The sequence below is a fragment of the Eubalaena glacialis genome, chromosome 12 (genome assembly GCF_028564815.1).
Source record: "Eubalaena glacialis isolate mEubGla1 chromosome 12, mEubGla1.1.hap2.+ XY, whole genome shotgun sequence".
Taxonomy (NCBI): Eukaryota; Metazoa; Chordata; class Mammalia; order Artiodactyla; family Balaenidae; genus Eubalaena; species Eubalaena glacialis.
Genome location: NC_083727.1, coordinates 60,148,526 through 60,166,505, shown reverse-complemented (window position 1 = coordinate 60,166,505; position 17,980 = coordinate 60,148,526). Strand labels below are relative to the sequence as shown.

The following is a 17,980-nucleotide window of genomic DNA, read 5'->3' as shown; positions in this document are numbered from 1 at the left end:
AAATACATGTATATATATGTAACTAACATGTAATAGAGTTCATATAAAAGTATCTATTAGGGAAGAAACGATTCTCATAATAAATTACCACATTCTTTTATTAAAAGACTTTAGCAACAGATGATAGTAGTGAATTGTTGTTACTATACCTTTAAAAAAATATATTACATATTAAATATTTTTAAAATAGTCACTGATCAGAAGTTAATCTAAAATTTCTACTTTTTTCTATTACTCCACAACTGATGATTAGAATAGTTTATGGGCTGGCACAAATATTAAATAAAGCAACTTGACAGTGAAATTCTACTGCCATTCAGTGTTATTAATACTGAATTAAATATTAAAAATATTAAAAATAATCAGATGGTACAGCAGTTCCTTTAGGCATTTCCAATGACTAGACCATGATTCATATTTCACAGGATTTTAGGAAACCAATAGTAAACACATATTCTAAAAATCTAATATATGAATAAAAATTGAGTTAGAAATTATGGGCCAAAATATAAAGTAATCATGCTCAGAAATATTTTTTTTAATTCATATCATCAAAGTATTTAGTCAACTTTCTAATCTTCTTAAATAAAAGTTAAAAATATTTTTATTAGAAACAAATTATAATGTATAATCTTTAGCAAATATATTAAAAATTATTGTAGTGAATACTTTTGATAATACACCATATAATGCTGCTTAGCAGCATTTTCCAAACTGTGCTCTGAGAAACTAAAGCTTCCAAGAAATGTTTACAGGTATTCTGCAGAAAATTGGTAAACACTACAAATCTTCACTCTATCCCACCTTCACAGTGTCCATTAGATATTAAAGGTTCTGAAGTTCAGTAGTAAAGAAACCTAACTTTGTTGAATCCATTGTATCCTATGCTTATTCACCATAAAATTTTCTTTGCACATAGCCATTTTTGAAAATTGCTCTGTGGTTGTTTATATACATTCTGTAACCACCCGCCGCATCTTTGCCTAGCACACAGATGTCAGTACATTTTTGTTGTCAGTATATACTGCTGACTAAATGAATAGGTGAATGTGTTTCATCTTGTGTCATTTATTCCATTCTAGCTCACTAAAAGTAGTTTGGGTTTGACCAAGAACTGTGGAACAACTTAGGAGCTTATTGGTAATGAAGGAATTGGCTTCTACAAAAAGCAAATAAGGTACATGACACCTTATACGTAAAAGTAGGAAAACACTGTATCAAACTTCGTTTTGTTTTATTTTATTTTATTATTATTACTATTTTGGCCGTACTGCATGGCTGGTGGGACCTTAGTTCCCTGACCCGGGCCCTCAGCGGTGAAAGTGTGGAGTCCTAATCACTGGACCTCCAGGGAATTTCCTGGTTTGTTTTAAATAACAAACTAAACAAACTTTAAGTAAATAAATCTTATTTGGGGTAACTACTGAGAAAGTATAAAGGAAAAGTAAATAACAGTGTGAATGCAGTTTACAGTTTAATTGCAGATGCATGTAATTTTAGAGTTTACAACGGACCCGAGCTGATGTCATTTCATAGCATGAGGATGGATTGTTAGCGTTCAGCACATAGATGATAGCTTATCTTCCAGGCTTATTTTCATCTAATTTCGTAGAGGCTGTGACACAAACCTATTTACCCAAACCTTCCATTATATTCAGCAGTGTCCTGAAATGATCCGTTTTGAAAGTGAACTAATGAGATACTCAAGCTTATCTTATTATTCTAAAGTACAGGATAATATGAACAATGAAAATCATTAGACACTGAACAGCATTTTTATACAAATAAAATTTAAAACATCTCAGTCAGTTGTCTGCACAGATTCTCATTTGTAACGGAGCTGTTTTATCTTTGGCATAATTTACTCAATTTATCTGATCATATGACTGCTTTGCTTTAAAATTTTTCCTTAAAAATTTTATAGCTAAGACTGCACTAATTTACTTTACCAAATACATTGATAAAAAATCTTCCTTCCTCTGAAAAATGTCGATTTTGACATAATAGCTTTTTTCCTTTCAAAATCGAATAAACAATTAATGGTATTCATATGCACAAAAATTTAAGCCAAAAATTCAGACTCATAGGCAAAAACATTAAATACACTCTGCTCTGCCAAAGGAAAAATTTTGGCCTCTATCCACATTTATAAAGCAATATATAAAATATATATAATAAATCGTCTCTGATTAATTTATCTCTTCCCTTTTGACTTGTAGCTATAGCTGCCAATCATCACCTCATTTGCTTATTGACATTAATGTACTGCTAAAGAACTAGGCTGCAAGTATAAAACCATAGCTGCAAGAAGTAGTGTTTTGGCAATAGCTAACATTTTGTTAAGGGTCATTGACAAAATTTTTGGAGTGGCTAAAAAAAGTTCTGAAGTAGCAATATTAAATGTGAAAAATGGGGGGAAACTAACATGCAACACCAATAAATGTGTGATAAATGGCTTTGAAAATGAAAATTACTGTTAGTAATAGGCAGCCTTTTATACCTTAAAGTAAAAAATGAAAAGCCAAACATTCATTAATAATATATCTGGTAACCAAATGTAATTTTTATTGACTCTCCTTGGTTAGTATTATTACACTTGCAAATATGAGTTTTCAGTCTCTAATTCCTAGGAAACACCAAAAAAAGAAATATTTCTGAAAAGAAATGTTTTTCTTTGCTACATGTTGGTTCGAAATTAATCACTCCGAAGGAGAGGAACAACATTAACTGTCTAAACGTTTTGCTACATGTTGTCTATTTTTAGGGTCTTATTTCAGAGCCATTTAGATTGAGAGGATCCTTTAATTATGCTCCCAGAGTCAGGAACATACCTTTTATCTATTACGAGCCACTGGGAAGATAATTTGTCTTACCAAAATTCTAAGATAATTATAAAAAAATTTAAAAGTCAGTTGACAATGCTAGTAACAATGGGTCATCTGGCTTCAAATTTTAATGGATAGTCTATATATTCTCTCTTATTAAGGGAACCCTTGTACACTGTTGGTAGAAGTATAAATTGGTATGGCGTTTATGAAAAACAGTATGGAAGTTCCTCAAAAAATTAAAAATAGAACTACCATACGATGCAGCAGTCCCATTTCTGGTTATACATCCAAAGGAAATGAAACCAGGGTCTCACAGAGTGCACCCCTACATTCATTTCAGCATTATTCACAGATTCACAATAGCCAAGATGGAAACAATCTTGATGTCTGTCAATAGATGAATGGATGAAGGAAATATGGTGTTTGCGCGTTGGTGGTGGGGGATGTATAAAATGGAATATTATTCATCCTTAAAAAAAAAGGAAATCCTGCAATCTGCATACAACATGGATGAACCTGGAGGACATTGTGCTAAGTGAAATAAACCAGACAGAAAGAAAAATACTACATGATGCCTGTCCAAACACCTAGGGCTTGTCTCTCATTGGTTCCCCCCCTTCCCCTTCATCCTCCGGACAAATTGCAAACTGTTCGAAACAGGATGGTGAAGGTGCGGATTCCCCAAGTGGGAGATTGTTAGGAAAGAGGCCGGTGGGGAGAACCCGAGCACCAGGAGATGAGGAGATGAGGGGCTTTTTCCAAACTCTTCCCGATCAGACGATGTACCATCCTCCTTGTGTCCCATGCATGTTTCAGCTGTAGGAAGGTTCCCCTGCACCTGGAGTTTTGGGACCCATGCAATCGGGGGCCAGGAAGTATTACTCTAAAGGGGCTGCATTTGCTGACCCATCCTCACCAATTCTCTCAACCCCACGAGTGTCCAGCCTTAGGTCTCATGCAGCTGTGGGTCTAGTGCGGTCAGTCCATGTTGCATTACAGCCCCTGAACGTATTTTGTAAGTATTTCTCACTCTCTCACTGTCTTTGTTATTTCTTTTTTATAATTTACTTTATAATGGTGTATAGCTGATTTTCAATGCTGTGTTTCTTGCTGCCGTACATCCACTTGATTCACTTCCAGAGAGACATCTATAAATTTTTTTTCAGATTAAAAAAAAAGAAAAATACTACATGATTTCACTTATATGTGGAATCTAAAATAGTCAAATTCATAGAAGCAGAGAGTATAATGGTGGTTACCAGGGACTTGGGAGGGAGAAATGGGGAGAGGCTGTTCAAAAGGTACCAAGTTTCACTTATGCATGATGAATAAGTTCTGGTGATCTATTGTACAACAATGTGACTAGAGTTAACAATACTTTTTACTTGAAATGTGCTAAGAGGGTAGATCTTAATGTCACCACCCAAAAAAAGTGTTAACTATCTGAATAGACAGGTAGGTTAATTAGTTTGGATGTGATTTTTTTTTCACAATATGTATATCGAATTATCAATTGCATAATTGTATATCTTAAATATATACAACTCTAAATTGTCAAATATACCTCAATAAAAAAATCCAAAATTCTTGTTATGGTAAAAAAGTTTTGTTTTCTCTGAGTCAGTAAAATACTGTCCTTAATTTTAAAATCTAAATGGTAAAATGAGAAAGATTATAAGCTGAGGACAGGTTTGAATGTGGTTTATAAAATTAGGAATGGGCAAACCTGGGTTAACTAACTGATTTGAGAATCTCCTCAGAGGTCACACATTCGGACCACAAGCCAAATCCAGACTGCAACGTTAAAATGGTTTTTACATTTTCTAACGGCTAATAATAAATAAATCAAAAGAATATTTTGTGACACATGAAAATTACATGAAATTCAACTTTCAGTGTCCAGAAATAGAGTTTTATGGGAACGTGCCTACATGTATTCACTCATTTGTCTATGGTGCCTTCCACGTGACAATGGCAGAGTTGAGCTGTAGCAGCAGAGACCTAGGCAGTACTCTCATCATTTTGCACTACTGCTCAGCACGTTACAAATTGTAGTGATAGTTATTACTACCAACATTTTGAATGCCACACATACTGTCATTGCACAATATTTCAAATTTTTTTATTACCAGTGCATACTGATAACGTCGGAACAACAAAAAAGTAGACTTCAAGTGTCATGTGTTTAAGGCACAGAGGAGTATGGATTGTTATCGAATTAGATGGCAAAGCATTGTGTCTAAAATGCAAAGACCCTGTAGCTGCTCTGAAAGAATATTATACACGGTGGAATTACCACACTAAGCACTCACCACAATATTTTCAATTCATAGGAATGCAGTGGCCAGAAAAGTTAGAAAATTTAAAACAAGGCATCTCATCACAGCAGAATTTCTTTACAAAAATTAAAAAATGAAAATAAAGCTGCAGCCAAAGTAAGTTTCTGAGTGGCTCATTTGGTAGCCAAGCAAGGAAAGCCATTTACCAATGGTGAGTTAATTAAATTGTTTTTGATTCATCAGCTAAAGAAATGTGTCCAAAGTAAACTTGCTTAAGACTATTAAATTAGCCTTTTGGCAAGAACAGTTGCTCAAAGAATTGAGAACAACATCATTAGTCAATAAAAAACCAAGGCAAATGATTGAGCTGTTCTCCTTGGCTCTTGATGTGTCAAAAGAAGTTACCGATACTGCCTGGTTATTGTGATTTATTTGATGAGTCAATGCCAAGGTTGAAGTGACTGAAGAGTTGGTTTCTATGAGTTGTCTGCATAGGACAATTACGGACAAGAATATTTTCTAAGAAGTTAAGAAAACATGAGTTCAGTATAACCTGAAGTAGAATCTGCTAAGATGTGTTACAACTTGTGGTGGTAAAAATATGTGTGGGGTAAACAAGGGCTTAGTTGGTCAAATTTACAAAGTTTGTGAAAATGCAATGTTTACAACCTATGGTTATTTACTGTATTATTCATCTGCAGGTACTCTGTGGAATATGTATGATTCAATCTTATGTTACTGAACTAGCAGTGTCAATGGTGAACTGCATCTTACCGTCATCAGCTGTTACTTTTTCATCAGATACAGAAGCTGAATATCCTGATTTGCCCTCCCACACAACAGTCTGTTGGCAAAGCAGTGGTAGTTTTATTGTGAGTTTCTGAGATCAGAGCTGATATTGAGATTTTTCGGAACCAGAAGAAATGCACTCAACCAGTATTACAGAATACTGAATGGCTTTGTAATTTAGCTTCTGTTGCAGCCTTGATAATGTTTTGTAATGAATGCAACCAAAAACTGAAACAGTGCACAACAGTAAGAATAGCTACTCCCACTGTAGGTGGGATACACTGGGATTCAGGGAAAAGCTTCCGACTCAAGGAGAGCTGCAGAGCGGTGCTTCTCAAAGGGTGGCCCTCAGACCAGCAGCATGAGTATCACCTGACTACCATGAGAAATGCAAATTCTACTGAATCAGAAGCTCTGGAGGTGAAGCCAGCAAAACAGTGCTTAGATGTGAAACAGACTACAGTCAAGTAATTTTGATGACAACTAACACTGTTTGAATCATGAAGTCATGTCAAGCTGCTTTATATACTTCCTGTGCTATCAAAGGTAAGATAAGCGGCAGGAGCTCTATTCTCACATGAATTGGCAGCAGATATACTTTCTGAGCTCAAAGGATAAGTCCAGCAGCGTTTTCTGGACCTCAATGCAAGTGTAAAGGAAATACCCATTTGTCAAAATCCATTCAATTATGCAATTGAGGAGCTTCCACCTAACCTTCAATCAGGAAGTGAGTCGGGAAGTGAGTAATCTGCAATGTAATAACATTCTAAAAGAAAAATATCAAGAGAAGAAAGAACCTAATGGAATTCTTTCAATGCCTTCCAAGTGATAAATATGCTCCATGAAAATCATTTTCTCGTGGATTAATGTAAGTATTTGGCAATACTTCTCTGTATGAAAAGATATTTTCAAAAACAAAATATGTAAAATCTTACTATAGATCAACATTAACAGATGAATACATACAATCAATTTTGATGACAGGAAATATTAACATTAAATCCCAATTAAGTGAAATGTTATCCTGCCCCAAAGTATTTCTTTCTTCTTCTTAGTAGAACTGTAATACAAAAAGCTGTTCTCAATTATTCCTATGTTTTGAATTCTGTCAATAAAAATTTTGTGACAGGGTGAGAGAGTGTCATGGACATATATACACTACCAAATGTAAAACAGATAGCTAGTGGGAAGCAGCCGCATAGCACAGGGAGATCAGCTCGGTGCTTTGTGACCACCTAGAGGGGTGGGATAGGGAGGGTGGGAGGGAGGGAGACGCAAGAGGGAAGAGATATGGTAACATATGTATATGTATAACTGATTCACTTTGTTATAAAGCAGAAGCTAACACACCATTGTAAAGCAATTATACTTCAATAAAGATGTTTAAAAAAAAAATTTTGTGGAAATTCATTTTCTCTTTAGTTACATAAGTACTTACATAAAAATCTCCATTTTGCCTCTTAGCCCACAAAGCCTAAAATATTTACTATCTATCTGGCCCTTTACAGAAAATTTTTGCTGACCTCTGCTCTAGAACCAGATACTACCTGGACGCTTTTAGAAGCGTGGATTGAATGCACTGTCTCTAAAGCTGGATGGCTTGAGTCTGTATGCTGCTGGCTCTGCCACTAGCAGCCATGGGATCATGAGTAAGTTCTTCAATCTTTCTCTGCCTCATCTGTAAATGGGAGTAAGCAATGGTATCTATTTTACAGGGTTGTTAAGAGGACTAAGTGAGTTAGTAAATGCAAAACACAGGAAAGGGTGCCCGGCACAAAGTAAGCATTAACTCAGTGGCAGCTGTTAGCTTAAGATAAAAGCACTGCTTCACCCAGTTGGTAGTCCAATTATAAATCTCATCCTCCTAAAAGGTCCACTGAATAAAACATTTAAGATGTTTACATACATTCCTGGGTGAAAAGGAAATCCAAATGCGTGAAGCTAATAACAGAGGATAACCAAGCCCTTTTCCAACTGCCCTTTGCTTCTGCCATCAAATAGAAGACATTGTGGGGCATACCAACAAGACAGCAGCTCTCATACAATGGTTTCTTACGTGGAGGAGATTGGATTACTATTTTAATATTTTAAATGTCACGTATTACATTCTTTATATTCTATAAAAGAATAAATACAGTGCTACTAGTAATTTATAACATTTATAATTTTAAAATTTGACATATGGCTTAATTCAATAATATATTCTTATTCATTCAGTAACTATTTACTGAATGCCTACTGTTTTCCATATGTATAAATCCACTAGCTTTACTTTGGGGGTAAAATGCTTTCATATATGTACTATTGAGAGTATCCTCAATAATTTCCTAGAGATATATATTAACTGTGCTAATTTTTAAACTAAATATGCTTTTTCTTAAATGACTACATCTTATAGCAAGAAATTCTAGAGTAGTGTTGTCCAATATGATAACCACTAGCTTCAGGTAACTACCGAATACTTGAAATGTGGCTAGTACAACTGAGGGATGGAATTTTTAATTAAATTTAAGTTAACTAAAATTAAATAAAATAGCCACATGTGACTAGTGGCTGCTGTATTGGACAGCAGAGTTCTATGGGATCACTCTAGGATGTGTGGATATTGGAAATTAACATTTTGCCCTGTGCGGGAAAATAAATTTTGTTACACTATATATTTAGTATTAGTTTGCTATTCGAAACAGCCCTGCTTTTTCATTCCACAAAATATTTTCTGTCTACTTTCTTAGCAGCAGAACTAAATCAATTTACTATTTAACAAAACAATGTTTGTTTGTTTTCTCCACTGTTGCTGATTTCTAATTATTTAAGGTGCTGGGGCACAGAAAAGAAAATAAAATAAAATCCACATATAATTCAGAAGTCTTAAACCCTTCCCTCTGGCAAATTTTTAAGGTATCTGCTGAACAGTCGGAAAACTATTTCGTTTAATAGTTTACCTCTTATTCTTGATTATGCCCATATTTTACTACTGATATTATCCAGTAGTAAAATACATAAATATATCAGAAGAAAACTGGAAAAACTGAAAACTTTCAAGTTGAAGAGTTAGTATATCAACGTAAAAAATAATCTTAACAGATAAAAAGTAAGATTCTTTCTCCAACCAACTCTGACAATTTTGTACATACCAAACGAAATACTGGCCAGGTCATAAGGCTTATTATTAATAAGGCATCTTTACATGGAGGTGTGAAAAATTCACTTTATTTTTGCATAAATATCATGATACTTTATTGTTCAAAGTGCTCCTTTCAAAATAAGTTAAAATGTTTCCATATTACTCTTTTATTAAACATGTAGTTATTGACTAAAGCATAATATCACTGATTAACATAAGACAAAAATAATATGAGTCACTCATATATTCTTGAAAGAAAGTGCTTACAATATTTTGTGAAAACATTTGTTTACATCACTGATTTAATGATTTAATGGACAGTTCCATATTTTTCTTTAAAATCCACAAATGTCTTAAGATATTCCCACCATTATAAAAACTACACAAAATCAACCCCAAAACAAAACCCTACAAAAAGCACATTAATTTTATTATAAGACATATATGAAGTCACTGAGTAAAGCTCTTTTTTATAAACACTTTTGGAAAGCTCACATTGAGTTCTAGCACAGCTCTATTATCAATCTGTGAACAGAAGGACACATCAAGTAAGGAAAGATCTTTACAAGATTCCAGGAGTTTTCTTAAGGATGCTGGACTTACCATTCTTGTTCCTGTTTAAAAAAAACCAAACAAAATATTATATAACATTTATATAATATCCTGATAAAAAGTCCCTTTTTATTATTTAAAATACACTTAAAATAGACTTTTACAAATTAAAAACATTTCTTAAAACAAGACTTCATATTGAAATAGTCCTGTTAAAAAAAAATAAAATTTCCCAGCCAAATTGGTATCTAGGACCTGAATTTTGTCAATCTCTACCCATTCTATCTTCATTCCTACCTCCTACCCTTTCCAATCAGCTCCTCCAGACTTTCCTATTTCTGTTCACCCCAGTTCAAAACTGTTTGCACATCTCATTTTCCTGAACCCATGGGTCAAATCAGGCAGCAATACTTAATGATTCAACCTCTAATTCCATGCAGTGTAATTACTGAGCGACTACCCTGTAGAAACTTCTGTTTCAGGCACTGGAGATACAAAGATGAGTAAGACACGTGTCTGCCTTAAAGAACTCATCGACCAGAGTTGAAAGCAAATAACTACAACACAATTCGATAAGTTTTACAGTAAGTGGTAGGTATAAAATGGCATAACTGGAAGACAAATGATGGATGATGAGTACTATTTAGCCCATGTTAAATCTGAAGTGATTATGGGCTATTCAGATGGGTTATAAATCATATAAATTATGTAAAGCACCTGATGCACGGCAGGCACTCAATAAGTACCAAATATCACTAGGCTCTAAGATGTCATCTGTTGTAACTATAGCTTTTCTAGGGAGAAAAAAATTCATCACAATCGTATTACATATACATACCTGGGATGGGGATTAAAGGTTCTGAAACACTAGTCTATGCCTTTTTCTCTGAGAAATCCTTTCTCCGCCCCTCCCCGCCATGAGAAGGGAGAAGTAACTATACTTCTATCAGAAGCTGTAACTATACTGCTACCCTGGCTGCGACTGGCCCCATGATAAACCAATGCAGATTCTCCTGGGAATTTAGAATTGGGATTCAGTAAAGCCTCCAGTGCCCATTTGATCTCTTGAACTAAAGACATGGAAAACTGGGTCAGGGTTGCTATATTTAGCCATGTGTACCCAGAGGAACAGAGATGGCCAGCATGACAAGAAAAGAGCAAAGCGAAACCAAAGGGAGAAGCAGACACAAACGTCTCTGTAAGTGTACAGAGGCAGAGGGGGTGGGTTAGGGACAGGGGCCTGAGTATGCAGGATAGGAGACGGAACGAAAAAGAGAAAAAGCTTCCTCGCCTTTTGATGGTTTTCCAGTCTCTCCTGAGGTCTGACCATACCCAGCTTCTACCCATGGGATCTGAGATGGACACCTGTATCTTCATAATAATCGTCTCTTTCGTATGCTTGAGTTATCTTGAGGGGGTTTCTGTTATATAAGATCAGAGAACCTCACCTAAGCCATTTGGCTCTGTGGAGCTTTTCACCTAGGGCTGTGACTTTTTTCTATTTGCCAGTCTTGGTCATTAGAATCTGAGTTTCCTGATAAATTAGGAGTTCCTATAGCCTAAGAGAATGCCAGGGAAGGAAGTCAGAGATTGAACATTTAACTGGGCTAGGGTCACCTGTCCTATGTTTCCAGGGTACTGTGTGCTGTTGTTTTGTTATCCACTTAGGACACAATTCTGTTTTCAGTCAGCTTGCTCCTTCAGGGTACTGAATATCTCCAGTGTTTAAAATAATGCCAAACACAGTATATGCTCGATAAGTGTGTAATGAATGAAAAAATGAAGGAATGGTGGTTAACTGCCCAACGCCATCACCCTGGTGTAGACCCTCGTGAGATGGATTATTGAAGCTAATCTCTTTGATTTTGATTTCTTCCTTCTCCAATTCACCTACTACTCATTTCCAGATAAGTATTCCTAAAACACAGCTCTAAATACATCACTCATATCCTTAATTAAAACCCAGTAAAAGCTCTTGTTTAATTTTGTGCATACGCCTCATCCTGGTGTTCAAAACTCTCCATGATACCCTCCATTATACCAACATTCTAGATCAAATTAGACTGCCTATTCTCTAAAGATATTCTGTACTTTTAACTCCTTTGCTTTTGCTTCATGCTATTCATTCTGCCTAAAATGCCCTTCTCCCCCAATTTCCTGCTCACTTTTTAAGGATACCTTTCAAATATCTATTAGCCTTTTAAATTAGGCTTTTCCTTATTTCTCTGATCATATATATACTCTCTTTTCTTTGAGCCCCATCAAAGTGGACTTGCTTCTGGCTTGCACTACAGTCATTTATATGCTTGTTTTATTTCTTGCTAGGTTTTCAACTCCTGAAGACAGGGACTGTGTCTTATTCAGCTTTGTACTGATCGTTTGTACTGATCGATAAGTACGTTAAGTATGAGGAAGTATGACGAAGATATGCCACTTAACATTCATATGTGCTAATCACAAAATGACAAAATAATGAATATCAGCATGGTTTAACTAAGAATCTTTTTTTTAAAAAAAAAATAAGGATTCTAACACTAAACGATGAAAGGAAACCAAAAAACAACAATAAAAGTAAAGAAAATACACCACAGTGGTTAGAAGCATAGACTTTGGTTCAAGTCCAGATTCCTTACGAGTTATAAGCCCTGGGCAAATCACTTAACCTATTTCCACCCGTTTCCTACTCTGTGGCTAATAATAATATCTACCTCATAAGGTTGTTGTGATGATTAAATCAGTTAATATATGCTCAGAACAGTATAAAGCACATAGTCATGTCGTTGTTAACAATATTAATTATTGACTACTAGTGATATTACTTTTTACTGTGCTCTTTATATTTGAAATAAGATGTTCCAATATATTCGCATGACGGTCATCTTCCATCGGTAATTAGATTTGACATAATAAATAATGATACTGCCTTGCTCTTATGCTCATGAAAGTCACAAATGTCTTCAAAAAGAAGTCATTATACTTCGTACCTGCTTTTCTTTTATGTCTCTGTCAAGTAATTCATACATTTATAGACCAAACTTAGGCCACCTGACAACTGAACCCCCTGTTTATCACAACTGTGCTTTTGTTTTGGGATCAGTGTTACCGACTTCTTTGGTAGCATCTCTTTCAGCTACTGGCTACTCTCCATCTCTAGTGTATGTTTTTTGGGTTTATTTGAGGGTCTTTTGGAGGGAGAATTGTAAACTAGATTTTAAACAACAATGGCACCATCCTCTGAAGTGAAGCCTGACTCAATTAGTGATCACTTTAAAAGGCCCTTGACTGCCTTTCCTCATTGTCCCTGTGAATTCATGACTTTTTCTTGAACGTTTCAAAATAATTACCTTATTTTAAAAAGTCTAGGCTAATTCAAGGGGGAGGTAGATAGGCAGGCAAAGAAACAAGCAAGGTAAGTGGTGTGGTGTTTTGAAAAGACAGTACTGACTGTGGAGACAAAACCCTTGTACATGAACCCTTGCTCTGCCACATATTAACTGCTGGCTCCAGTAGCCTCATCTATGAAAAGACAATGATACCCAGCTTCCTGAGCAATGAAGATTAAGGAGAATATAACACAGATGAAGTATCTAGCCTAAAGTGTGCATATAATAGGCAAGAATTTCTCCCTGAGGTTTTTTTTTTTAGTCAACTGTTTTTATTGATTTTTTAAATTTTATTTATTTTTATTGAAGTACAGTTGATTTACAATATTGTGTTAGTTTCAGGTGTATGGCACAGTGATTCAGTAATTTTTGCAGATTACATTCCATTATAGGTTATTATAAGATACTTGATATAATTCCAGTGTATATATCCTTGTTGCTTATCAATTTTATATACAGTAGTTTGTATCTGTTAATCCCATATGCTTAATTTTCCCTTCCTAAATTTTTAAGCAAGAATTTCTGCCTACAAGGAACTTGAATAAGTAACATGCAACTATATAAGCAACATCTACAAATGTACCATAAGCCTGGGCTGTGGAGAGATTTTAACTGAAACTACAAACGTAAGTGTTGAAAATCTTCAGGTTTCCCTTTGGTTGAATGTTGAATAAACAGGAAAGGATATAATTAGCACTTCAAGGACTAATCTATTAGTATTAATAGATTACTAGAAACACAGTGCAAGTGCTATTTGGGTTCACCACTGTGTGGGCAATTATAACCGTGGCATTGCTAGCACTTCTGGCCAATGTCAGAAGTAACAAAATATCACAGGGTTTCTGGCTGTAAATTGCAAAAAAGACACAAGGAATCCCAGCACTGGGAAGGATTTTCAATAGCTCTGCCTTAGGGTAGAACTATTCCTAAAAACTAGAATCATCAGGGATGGAAATTTCACAATATTCTTTAATCAAGAATTTAACATCAAGAAGCCATATGTGTTGTGTGTGTCTTGAATTCATTATACAAACGGATTAATTTCTTATCTGTCAATAATAATAGAGAACACAGCTCACACAAATTCTCACTCTTCTTACTAGACCAAGAATTATGGTTATTTAGAGCTTTCTGATAGGTTCAACTATAAAATTCTGTTACTACCCTCACTCTTTTACTTAAATACAGTTATAATTATCAGGACAACATTTTTATTGTATCCAAGCATTTTTTTTCTCCCTATAAAAAGTCTGAGGTTAGTTTTTATGTCAAGGCTTTAAAAGAAATTTATAGATTGTATCCTTACCTAATATGTCCAGTTGGCGTAATCTGGTACAATTACATGCTAGTTCTTCAATGTCTGTGTCACACACAGACCTGTTAGCTGTTAGAAAGAGTTTCTGCAAGTTTGGAAGCTGGCGTGCCAGTTTGGCAAAGCAGCCGGTGCTGCTCTGCAGAGTAGGGCACCATCCGAGGTCAAGTTCCTCCAGAAGTGGACACCCAGAAGCCAGCTCTGCTATCCCGTTCTCAGTAATGTTCTTACATCTCCACAGATCCAGAGTCCGGAGTTTTTTACACTTGGCTCCTATCATGCTAGCTATCACGTCATAGTCTTCAATCTGGAAACCAAATAATTTCAATCTTTCCCACATTATGCTCAGAAATACAAACTGTTTTGAGCATGTTAAAGCATTCTTAATCATCTCCTGTTGTTTGCTTCTGTGCAAACATACCCACATCGTCATTAACACAGATCTGCCCACTCATCTCACAGCTCTGCCACGGTTTCATTAAACAGCGAGAGTAATCACTTACTTAAAAATCCATTTAACAGAATTCCAGACAGAGGACGTTAATGAATTAAATCCCAAAGCAGTCTGAAATCCTCAGTCCCTCTTAAAGAATTTGAGGATTATGTATTGTCCTTGTATGCCTCCCATTTTGACCGTGCTGTTGCTACTTTGATATATGTAAGATCTCCCTGATAAAGGTATGCACTTTGCTAGGCTCTAAAATAGTAAGTGAATATGCTGATGGTACTAATAAGGATACTAGTTTTGGGTTAAATGAGGCATTTGGGGACTGAAAATGCAACCTGAAAAATAATTTAGATTGTGATAAGTTAGCTGCTGTCAGTTATTGGAGGTGTCCAGTGATTTACCTCATGATCGTGGGATAAGCTTCCACTAGTCAAGAATTAAACATTTCAGTTCACGGGCTTTGAATGTTTTAATAATGTTTCTTTAAACAGATTCTTTTAGGAGTTTCATTTGATTTTGTTATAATCAGGTATCAGCATTATCACCAGAAGTCAAAAGGAAACAAAACAGCAAACATTTCCAATGATTACTTCCTTTTGTTCCTTTGTTTATTCATATTTTCATCTACGATGTGCCAGCATCACTCCAGATACTAGGAGCAACAGTGAATCAAAAAAAAAAGACTGTGTTCATATTTCTTGGAAAGACATACAGACAAATAAATGAGCAAAATAAATTCAGAGAGTGATAAGTAAAACAATAAAACAGGGTGACATGAGAGTGATCAGAGTGGCAGAGGTCGAGGGAGGGAGTGGTGGCTGCCGGGATCTCCGGGAATGAGCGTGGCTCATTCAAGAACAGAAATATGATGGGTACACGGCCCAAGGGGAGTGAGAGAGAGGGCAGGCTGTGAAGCCAGAGAGCTACACAGGGGCCAGGCCATCAGGCCGTGAAGGACTTTGAATTTTTATTTTAACTATAAGGAGATCAATGGAGGGTTTGAAACAAATATGATTCACATTAAAACAAAAACCCCTCCGGACTCTGGAGGATGGTCTAAGGTGGGTATGAATGGAGGAGGAAGCCCAGTGAAGAGGCCTGCACTAGCGCACAGGAGAGATGCCGGGTCTTGGATTAAGGTGAAGCAGTGGCATTGGAGAAGTGGACAGGTTGGGGGCTATATTTTGAGTCAGAACCAAAGAGCTGATAGATTAGATCCAGTGGTGATGATTTCTAAGGTTCTTTAGGAACAATCATGCAGAAGACCACGAGAAATCGATTTGGGTAAATACAACTATCTTCTTAAGTGAGTGGACCCACAAAACTGTAGCTTTGATCATTAGTGCAGCCAATTAGCTTCTTTAGAAAGAAGCAATTTAAAAACTTTCCAAAACCGATGATTCTGATTGCTATTATTTTGATAGTCAAAAATAAAATATCAAATGAATCATCCTGCCTTTTGGTCAGCTGACAGGAAAGAAACTGAAATGAACATGGTATTAAAGTATCAACCAAGAGCTGTGTGTGTTACTGTCCTCGTGAACCCAGACCTGCTGTGAAGAACAGTACTTCTGTGACAAGTATGAAATGTTTCAATCACCACGTTAGTAGCAGTATCAGCAGTATTAGCAGTATTTCTGAACTTCGAATGTCAAGTCCTTAAAACTTCATTTCCTGGCGAATAAATATCAATTGTAACAATACTGGTAACTACACACTTTAACTTAAAAATAGCCTATTTATCTAAAGTAGCATTTCCCATACCATATTACATAATAATAGATGTAACATGAAAAAATGGGTTCATTGGTCAGGTAAAGTTGGCAAACACTGGTTTAAGCAAAGGCAAACTGTTTCTTTATCGTAGGACATCCCATTGAAAACTCCAGGGGGAGGATATAGGAGCATCGTTTCCTAATTTAGACCCAGAATTCCTATTCCCGCTTCTTTACCCCTACAATACACAACTTTTTAACTTGAATATCTTTTAGGACTAATGTTCCATAGGTCAGCTTTGGAAAATGCTGACTTCAACTACACCTAATTCCAACTATAAACATACATAATTCCAACTCTAAAGTGTCTGTGATTAGAGGCCTGCTTTTCTAGAGAATGCTGCTCTAGGTTATGGGGAGGTAATTAACAGGCAGAATAAGGTGCCTCTGGCCAAAGTCAAAGCAGGGTCCTTACCAATCTAAAGAAGGCAGGCTAACAATAAGCAAAGTCCAAGTGACAGTAACTGGTTGGTGTGTTGTCACAGAAAGTGCCATGGAGTGTCACTGAGCCCATCCAGAAGAGCCACTAGAAGGACCCAACAGAAGCCCATGAAATGGCTTACTAACGTCAAAAGTTGACCAGAAGGGAAACCTAATGCTGAGTTAGTGGGCTCTCAGATTGTTTCCAGAGACCGGGATGGGCCTGAGCCCATACATGGGGTTTAATAAGGCCTAAAAACTTCTCTGATCTTGCAGCCATCCTGCTTATTCAGGTCTTCCTAATAAGTGGATGCAAAACTGGAATGGTTTAGGATCTCCTGAATCTGCTTTGGGTATGGGGGGGCAGGTAAGAAAATAAAGAGGAATGGATCGCTCCACAGTCAGTTATATCGGGAGATGCATTTCCTGTGAGCGTGCATGCATGCACACACGCACACAGGCTCACACGTGTGCACACATGCGCACAGAGTTCTACTGTCCCTTGAGTGTCAGTCTTATTTATTAACCATGTAATTTAGTTGAAAAACATTTAATTCATCCCATGAACTCTTCCAATGACATATAAATTATAATTTTATATCTGAAAGGACTTTCAAGATTATTTATTCCAACAGTCCCTAGGATTTCGGATTTCACAGACCAGTAACGTTTCAAAAAAATTAGTTCCAACATAGGTTGGTGTCCATCTTTTTATCTTACTCAGTAAGGACAGTAAAACAAACAAAATAAACCTATCTACTATCATCAGCATTTCCAGAAAATAATCTCTGAACTCAAAAACTAAAATTAGCTTTGTGAAAAACTTACCAGACTACTGGCATTTGGGTATGATTGATATATTATTTTGTAAAGAAGCCGAGAGAGTTAAATAGCTTGTCTGAGATAACATCTGGCTTGAGGCAGAACCACACTCTTTGCACCACACTATACTTCTTTCCTTGTTCTCACAGATAAATAATGTCAATGCTTCAAAGACAAATTCTCCCATTTAAGAAAAACGTTTTAAAGCAGGGTGCACATAGTTTTGCATAAATCTGAAAAGCTGTGGG

General features: G+C 36.0%; 1 protein-coding gene across 4 annotated transcripts in view; it reads right to left on the bottom strand.

Annotated features, from left to right (window-relative positions):
• Positions 1-9,204: 9,204 nt before the first annotated feature.
• FBXL4 (F-box and leucine rich repeat protein 4) overlaps positions 9,205-17,980 on the bottom strand; it is a 70,074-nt gene continuing 61,298 nt past the window's right edge. For all 4 annotated transcript variants that reach the window (XM_061206966.1, XM_061206965.1, XM_061206964.1 and 1 more), the window contains 2 exons: positions 14,262-14,574; positions 9,205-9,634 (listed from right to left, as the gene is read on the bottom strand). In XM_061206966.1, coding sequence (XP_061062949.1) covers positions 9,471-9,634; positions 14,262-14,574 — 477 coding nt within the window. In that variant the 3' untranslated portion in view covers positions 9,205-9,470. The remainder of the gene's footprint in view (positions 9,635-14,261; positions 14,575-17,980) is intronic.